General features: G+C 31.3%; 1 protein-coding gene across 1 annotated transcript; it reads left to right on the plus strand.

Moving 5' to 3' along the window:
* The first annotated feature begins 1,454 nt into the window (after positions 1 to 1,454).
* On the plus strand, positions 1,455 to 3,710 carry LOC107782044 (uncharacterized). Its single transcript, XM_016602880.2, has 2 exons — positions 1,455 to 2,909; positions 3,108 to 3,710. Exons 1-2 carry the CDS (start codon positions 2,462 to 2,464, stop codon positions 3,197 to 3,199), a joined length of 540 nt encoding a protein of 179 aa, XP_016458366.1. The 5' UTR covers positions 1,455 to 2,461; the 3' UTR covers positions 3,200 to 3,710.
* The last annotated feature ends 4,973 nt before the right edge of the window (positions 3,711 to 8,683 follow it).

The raw sequence follows: 8,683 nt of genomic DNA on the forward strand, positions 1-8,683 counted from the left end.
ATTGGTTTCATTGCATCAACATTCAATTTCATCAAGAGAATTCCTATAATAGCCAATCGGATTCACTATTTATTTTTTCTAATAGGTATATATAGATTATACATAGTTATACATATATCACACATGATTTATACATATATTATGCATAAACTGGCTATTTTTTGTTTAAGCGGATAGGTGCACGGCTATTTAGGTTAATTCTTCTTCGTAATATTAGGAAAACAGCATTTCCTTTCTCTTAAAGATTGAAAATCCAAGATAGAGAAATTCTGCAAATATCTTTATGATGAACTAGTAATTTTTAAAAAAGGCAGCTTCATGCACAAAGTATCCAGCGTTCACTTTGGGTCTAAAGAAAATGCCGCACCTCAAGGGATGTAATATAAGCAGTCTACCGTAATGCAAATATCAATAGCTGATTTCATGACTCGAATTCATGACCTATAGGTTCCGCGTAGACAACTTGACCGTTGCTCTAAGAGTCCGTTCGAAAAATAGTAATTTAAGAATAAAAATAAAAATTTGAGGTTTGATAATGACTTAAGAAATGGAAGGCACTAAAGATTTTGAATTTATCTACTTTCATTTTATTTCCCTCCTATCTCTCCTTACCTAACTAGTTAAAATAACAGATAAAAGGCTTGGCAGCAAGTATACTGATATAGGAGCATTAACCTTGCTTTGGTTATAATCCAGATTATGGAGTACGTGAATTCATCATTTCTTCGTCAAATTAGCTATTTTATATACGTATTTTTTCGAATTTGTATAATAATAAATACTCCAAAAAGTTGAATGATGTAGTTTGTTGAATATTAAGTTAATTACCCGTGGGAATAAGGATCGATTCTCACTTAATTAGTACTTCCTCTGTTCCAGTTTATGTGAACCTATTTCTTTTTTGGTCTGTTCCAAAAAGAATGAATCCTTTCTAAATTTGGTAACAATTTAGTTTAAAGTTACAACTCTACCTTTAATGAGAAGCTTTTATAACCACACAAATACTCTGGGCCCATTTGGACTTGTTTAGGACCACAAATTTAAAAATTCTTCCTTTTTTTCTTAAACTTCGGGCTCAGTCAAACAGGTTCAAGTAGATTAGAACGCATGGAGTACTACTTTTTTTCTTTTCTTTTTTTAATGGTACGCCTACGTCTGTGAACACAATGGTTTCTGACAAGTCCTAGTCAATATAATGTTTTGATGTCACTAAGGCAAAATTTTATTTAAATTTTGACCGAAATAATGAAAACAACGACAACAACAACAAATTTAGTAAAATTTTACTAACGGGTCTAGGGAGTATATTAATTGTACAGACCTTACCCTTATCTTACAAGAATAGAAAAATTATTTGCGGTAGATCCTCGACTTAGAAACAAAAAGATAGCAATAAACAAATAACAGCAACAACAATATAATAGTGCAAATGGCCAAGTAATAAGAAAGATTTAGGAACAGGAAAATACAAGAATAATGACAGTACTACCGATAAGAACAATTGCAAAAAGAAAGAAAAAAAGTAATTGGTGGTGTACTTAAACTCAGTCAATGGCGCAGATAAGTGAGAAAGGAAGGTTCTTTAATTTGGTTGTGAAACAACAAAATAGCTGCTTTCCATTTAGTTTAAGGCTAAAAAGAAAGTGGATATACAATTGAAGCTTATCCATCTGAATCTTGGTAAAACTTTCAGGTATATATGGCAGTGAGATTATATATATAAAGGTTTTCTTGAAGTTTTGAATCACAGAACAAATAACCATTTCTTTTTACTGCTTGTACTTAAGTTTTTTTTTTTTTTCAAAACTCTTTTTCATGAAAATTGGAGGGGAGAAATGCCATGTGGTAAGCTCAGAGATCTGCACATGGCTTTCTCAAATTTCTAAGTTTTTGAAACAGTAGTAGGAAAGTGAGGAGTTCAAGAGAATCAGTTACAGAGGAAGACCACTAGATTGGTGTTTTAAAAAAAAAACAAATAAATAACACTTCTCTAGGTATAGTTGGGAAATGTGAGTCAATGAAGAGGGAAACAGCCCAGCAATTCAATTCCTTGTTTGAAAAATTCTCATTATTTAAACCTGCATAGTCTATTCTTCTCTTCCATTTTTAATCTTCTTCTTTTGGCATTTTCCACTTCATTTACTGCCTCTTTTTACTAAGTTTTTTTTTGCATTTCACAGCTGAAAAAAATATGCTGTATTTGCTTTCTTGATCTAAGTTGCACTGTCTGGCTATTGAAGAATGTATTGAATATCATCTTGTTAATGTCTAAGTTTCTTGTATCCATTACTGCATTCATAAAAATCACAGCTTTTTCAAGAAAAGAGAAGAAAGTTCCAATCTTTTCCTTTGCCTTTTTCCAATAAACTTTTAAAAGTGTCACCTTATTGGATATTATAATTTTCCTACTTTTCCTTTTGTTTCCCTTATTTCTTTTGCAAAATCTTGAGAACTTACCAAAATGTCTTCTTCTATGTCTCTACTCAGAAACTCAATACCACTGATTTCTATTCTGGTTCCACCATACTTGTTATTTGCCAGTTTTTCAGGATATGGGGTTATTTCTATTTCTATCACAACTTCAGTTTTAATTGTATCTACTTTAGCTTTCACATTCTCAAAACAAAGAAATAGTATCCAAAAGAAATCAGTCCAAGAAGTAGAAAAACAAGAACAAGAAGCAGTTCCCAACAGTCAGCTAATGGAACAAACACCTCAAGTTAAGCAAATGGTATCAGACCAACAACCTCAAAATGCAAACTTTGGACAAGTTGAGGAAATTTTAGCAGTCAAGAAACCTGGAAATGAAAATGGGGTGGCTCAAATTCTTGATTTATATTCAGAAAGTTCAAGTCTTGGTAGGCATTCATCTTCAAGTGAAGATTCTGATATTGATTGGCCATTCTCAGGTGAGCTAGAACACAGTCCATTATGTTCAGATGGTTCAATTTCTGATGAGGAAAGTCTAATTGAAATAGCATTACCAAGTGGCCAATTTGTAAAAGATCCTCCTAAGTTATCTTTTCAACAGTATAACCAAAAGGTATTTGCAGATTTAGCCCCAAAATCTATCTTTCAACAACATTGTCTTGTGGATTTCTTGGCAGATATAAGTGATGTGTATGAAGAAGACAATTTGATTGAGATTGATATATCCATTGGATCCATCAAATGTTCTGGATTTGAAATTTCAGCATAAGTTAGAAGGGGAGCTTTGGAGCAACGTAAAGCCGTCTCCATGTAACCTTTAGGTTACATGTTCAAGTTGTGGAAGTAGCTACACATGCTTGCATTACTATTGGTTGTCTACGTCACACCTCTCGGAATGCGATTTTTCCCCGGACTTTACGCGAACACGAAATACTTTGTGTACCTTACAGCGGATTTAACTTATTAAATTATCTTATGCCTAGTTTGTTTAAGTTTTTTGATCCTTATGGATTTTGTGCTTACTTTAAGAATTAAGGCAATAGGGTTTACAAGAATAGGAGCCAAAATTTACTTTTTCTTTTGTTGTGAAAAGTGAAGTTTGTGTTTGCTATTACATTAACTTTGACCCCACTAAAAGAGACTTTGGATACCAATTAGAGCTGCAGTTGTGCTTGTATTGTGGTGGTCATTTGTTTTCTCTTAATGCACATTTAAAGTGTTATTAAAAGTTTAAAAGGATCTTATTCCTAGGCCATTAATAAATAAGATTATTCTATTTGCATTTTATGTCTCAATCTTCTTTTTGCTGTCCTATGGCCTTATCTAATTTATTCCGTTTGTTGAATCACATCTCAGTCTTAAGATCTAATCACATGCTCTGATCCATTTCTTGATTTCCGTTTTGATATTTACCAAAGCAATAGAACTGATTCAGGTTAGCTGCTAGGTCTCATTTAGCCATAAATAATCTATTGGTATTTGCAAATTCTAGTTTGGCCATCAGTATTTTCAAATACTGAATATCAATATTTGAAAATAAAATTAAAAAGTATTTCAAGTGAAATAATTGTTTTCACTCACATATCGATACAAATATTTTATTTCTACTTCAACCAAATATTGTCCTATAGATAGGATCTCTAAATGGTAATCTCCTTTATAATTATTTTTTAGTAATCTCTTACCAAGCAATAGAACTGATTCATAAATAATCTACTGGTATTTGCAAATATTAGTTTAGCCATCCGTATTTACAAATACTGAATGTCAATATTTGAAAAAAATAATATTTAAAAAGTTTTTCAAGTGAAATAATTGTTTTCACTCACATACCGATACAAATATTATTTTTTCTGCTTAAACCAAATATTGTCCTATAGATGGCTTTTAGTTTCTCAGATTTTCTGCTCCCTTGGGATTTCTTAATGGTAATCTCCTTCGTAATTCTTTTTCTGTAGTAATCTCTTTGGAGGTAATCTCCATAAATTATCCAGAGTGCTTTGATTATTATTTGATTCTATCCATTTAATTTACTACTACCATTGAAGTAATTGAGGTAACAATATTTTAAAGAACTTGATCAAGATCACATCACATCTTCTATGTTGCGGAAAATTGTGGATTAACTAGCATACAATCACATACAAAGCATAAAGAAGAAATAACACAAGGATTTAACGAGGTTCGGCTAAATCTAATCTTTCGGCCGGAAGCAAAGAGAGTTTTTCACTATAAATGAAAAGAATAACACAATAAAATCTCTAGAATCTCCAATTATAACCCCTATATACAACAACAACAATCCTAGTGTAATCCCATAAGTGGATTCTGAGAAGGGTAGTGTATACGCAAACCTTACCCCAACCTAGATGATAGAGGGACTGTATCCGATAGAAATTATAACCCCTATATCTTAATCCCATATAATCTGAAATCTATCAAAGAAAGGTTTTCCCAATTTTATAAGGACAATAAATTTTTCTTTTTCGAATCTATTAGAACAATGTCTTTCCCAAACTTATAGAATGATGAGTTTCTTAAAAATATAATGAAAAATTCAATTACATATATCACATTCTAGCTAAGATTACATATGTTGAAATCCTTTCTGCACACATGACTGAATATTGATCTTGCCCAAAGTTTGGAATACTTAGGGTTAGGGGTGTACATGGATCGGGTTGGTTTGGTTTTTATCAAAATCAAATTAAACCAACTATATCGGTTTGGATTGGTTCGGATTTGTCGGACTTTTCGGGTTTTTTGTTATTTTAATATTATTTCAATCTTACTTTGTTAAATTTTTTATAAGTAAATATATGTTTAAAAATATAAAAAGTTGACAGACATATTATCTATTAAAATATTCTTATGAGAGAATTTTCTTAGTAACACATAATAGTTATTTTTTTAGTCATCTGACAATAATGTTTCGTTGATGTACACCTTCAAGTTTAACCGAATTTAGTAATTAAACCTAAAAATCAATATGATACCTAAATAATAATAATCACTTCACATTCAAAAAAGATATAACAATTTAATAAATCTTAACATATGATATGAATATGGAAGAACAAAGAGATTGACACATTTCGGTAATGATGAGAAAGTGATCCTACAACCCATTATTTAAGGTTAGTATATATGGAACACTTCATATACTATTAAATATTATATCCCGCAAGATAATCCCAAATATTTCTAGATATTTTAAAAAGAAAATTCTATATAAAATCTTAGAAGTACATATAAAAATTATATATTTATATGTCGGTTTGGTTCAGATTTTTTTATTCAATTATCAAACCTAGTCGAATTTTTTAATCGGTTTGATTTGACTTTTCGGTTTGATGCGATTTTTCGGTTCGGTTTGTACACCCCTATTTAGGGTATAAGTCAATGAATATCAAACCTTTGAAAACATTTCTTTTGGGCTAAATGGTACCTTATTGAAGGCAGATATAAGATTCAGAAGAGCTGGCTCTCTATAAGTTTCAATAACAAAACTACTCGGAGACATGTAACATATTATTAGTGCGGAATCGTCTTTATTAGGGAGCATTTTACCTTAAAGTGTGAGACTTTTTGCCCCTGACTTATTTTTAGTAGGTTACAATACAGATATTAAACACCAAGTGTTAAATCAAAAAAAAAAAAACTGCATTAGGTCTCAAATAGAAACAAAATTGACGACGAGGGCTATGCTAACTAAGGAATTCTTGAACCACACGTTGTGATTCTTGGCCATAAGATCCTGTCACAGAGACTTCTAACACATTATGGGCAATGCCTCAATTTTGTAATAATAGAGAGCTTAAAAAAAAATTGAGAGAGTGAAAAAAAAGAAAAACCGATGGGGCGTATGTAGTACATAAGTGACGGGTTCAATTGAACCCGTAACTTTCGAAATGGAACATAAATTTATGTGTAAAAATCTACTAAATTGTAACACATAGTATACATGAACCCATAACGTTAAGAATATACTGGGTTTAATACTAAAATCTTAAAGATTGAACCCATAAAGTTTAAATCAATATATAAGAAAAAAGGAAGACAGGATTAAAGCGAAAAAGAGAAAGTGGAAATATGACAAATTAGTAATTAAGGGGTTGGGGTCACAATCATCGTAATTTTCTTTTGTGATATTTCCATGTTTAGCATGTAACATGTTTTTACTTCCTTTTTTTTCTCACTTATTAAAGTGGCATTATTTCTGAAAAAGCATATAAGAAAAAGAAGAGATTTTTTACATGATACAAGTTCAATACATTTCATAGCTAATTCTTTATTTTGAAAAGATTAGCTTGCTTTTGGAATAGTTGTTGGAAACGATTTTGTGGTTTTATTCCAGGGTAAAGTTGTGTATTTGGATTAGTTAATTAGATTTTTTATTCTTGAATTTTTTTGTACTGCATGTTTTTAAAATGTGCCTTTCGATGGTTGTATATGGATCTTTTATATAAAAAAAAGTCTTTATGTGATTTTTGAAAATCCGAATCCGCTTTTTAACGGAAGAAATTTTGTTTTGAGTTTTTGGAATAATTGTTTTAAAGATGCTTGTAAACCAAAGTGATTTATTTGAAGGATATAAATGCATATGCTAACGATATGATTTTTTTTAAAGATTACTCAGGTCGACCTTTAGTGGTAGGTCAATATCATTTTTATCATGTGACCAACTAGCGCTTAAAATATATATATACCCAAATTACTTTCTAACCAATTAATCTCTATGTAGATTTATAATTTAAATTCTACCATAGATTATGCATTAAAAATAGGACATTATTAAAGAATCAAGTAGAAGCTAAAATGTAGAAATTGTACGGGGCGCCCTATTTGGTCGCCCCATTAACCTATACTCATTTTTTAAATTTTTTTTTAACTTGTACCCACTTTTTAAACAACTTCAGCCCCCTTTCTCCTCCTTCATTTTCTTCTTCTTCTTTCTTCTGCTGCTGAATTTTTCAAAGTTTCTTATATACAGTTGCTTTTTTTTCTTCTTCTGAAATTATTCCTTGTATGATGAAACTGGAGAAATCTTCTTAAAACTTAAAATTCTAGGCACAAATATTTCTGTAATTGTGAACTTTCTGGCAGATGGAAGCGTAAGTTTTGATAACTTCGTGTAGCATCATTAGGAATTTATTTTTCTGCTTTAGCCATGTGTGTAGTTGTCTTTATCACAGTTCCCTTTTGGATATGTCCTGGTGTATCGGAACTCAACAACTGGTTAATGTTACACTTGTCCATATCAATGCAATTAGTGCTTTTAAGATGGATACTAGTTCTTCAAAAACTTCAGCTTATTTAGTGCTGAAGTGTTTACAAATGAACTAAATAACTTTAGCATCTTCTGCTGAAGTTTTTGAAAAAGCTTATCCAGGACAAAAAAAACTTCAGCATCTTCTGCTAAAGTTTTTACAAATGATTAATGACAAAACAAATGAATCCAGGACAAAAAAACTTCAGCTTATTTAGTGCAATTACAAACAAAAACTTCAGTAAATAGAGAACAAAACTTTAGCTACTATGCTTAAGTTAAGCAATTACAAACAAAAACTTCAGCAAATAGAGAACAAAACTTCAGCTACTATGCTTAAGTTCAGCGATTACAAACAAAAACTTCAGCACACTTGGTTCAGCACACTTGCTACTTCAGGCCCGTCTACTAGAATGCTGAAGTTTTGTGTGATTGTCTTTGCTACTTCAACCCCGCATGCTGAAGTTACGCGAAAAATTGGGTACGTTTGCAATTTTTTTTTTTGCAAAGCGGGCACAAATTAAAACGTGACCCAAAAAGCGGGTATAGATGCAAGCGCCCCATATTAGTTAAGATAATAACAAACCTAAAATACAAAACTCAGAAGAAGGCTCAGCCCGGCCCACCAGAGACCCATTATGCTGGTTATGTGCCATGGACTAGGGCACCCATTAATTTTCAATATTTAATCGGCTCAATCTGGTTTTAAGAAAGAAAAATTGGCATCCTATAACAACACATAATAGAAATTGGCAATTTTTTAGCCTTATATTAGGTTTGACAAAGATAGCCCCAAACAATTGGCATTATATAGCCAAATCTTTAAAAAAAATTACTCTTCTTTAATATTCTCTCTAAAAAAGACTACACGCTTATTTTGGCTTCCGCCCCCCTTTCTCTCTTTGTATTTCTTCGGCTGTCTCTTCGTTTTTGCTCTCATAGTTTAGCAAAATATCTTGCAAATTATGCAAAAAAAAAAAAAAA

This window comes from Nicotiana tabacum, chromosome 10 (assembly GCF_000715075.1).
Source record: "Nicotiana tabacum cultivar K326 chromosome 10, ASM71507v2, whole genome shotgun sequence".
Classification (NCBI taxonomy): Eukaryota; Viridiplantae; Streptophyta; class Magnoliopsida; order Solanales; family Solanaceae; genus Nicotiana; species Nicotiana tabacum.

Excerpts from the sequence above, each read along its gene's own strand:
- LOC107782044 (XM_016602880.2), top strand. The coding sequence starts at position 2,462 with ATGTCTTCTTCTATGTCTCTACTCAGAAACTCAATACCACTGATTTCT. Across the intron at positions 2,910-3,107 it reads TATTGATTGGCCATTCTCAG|ATATAAGTGATGTGTATGAA; the intron begins GTGAGCTAGAAC and ends ATTTCTTGGCAG.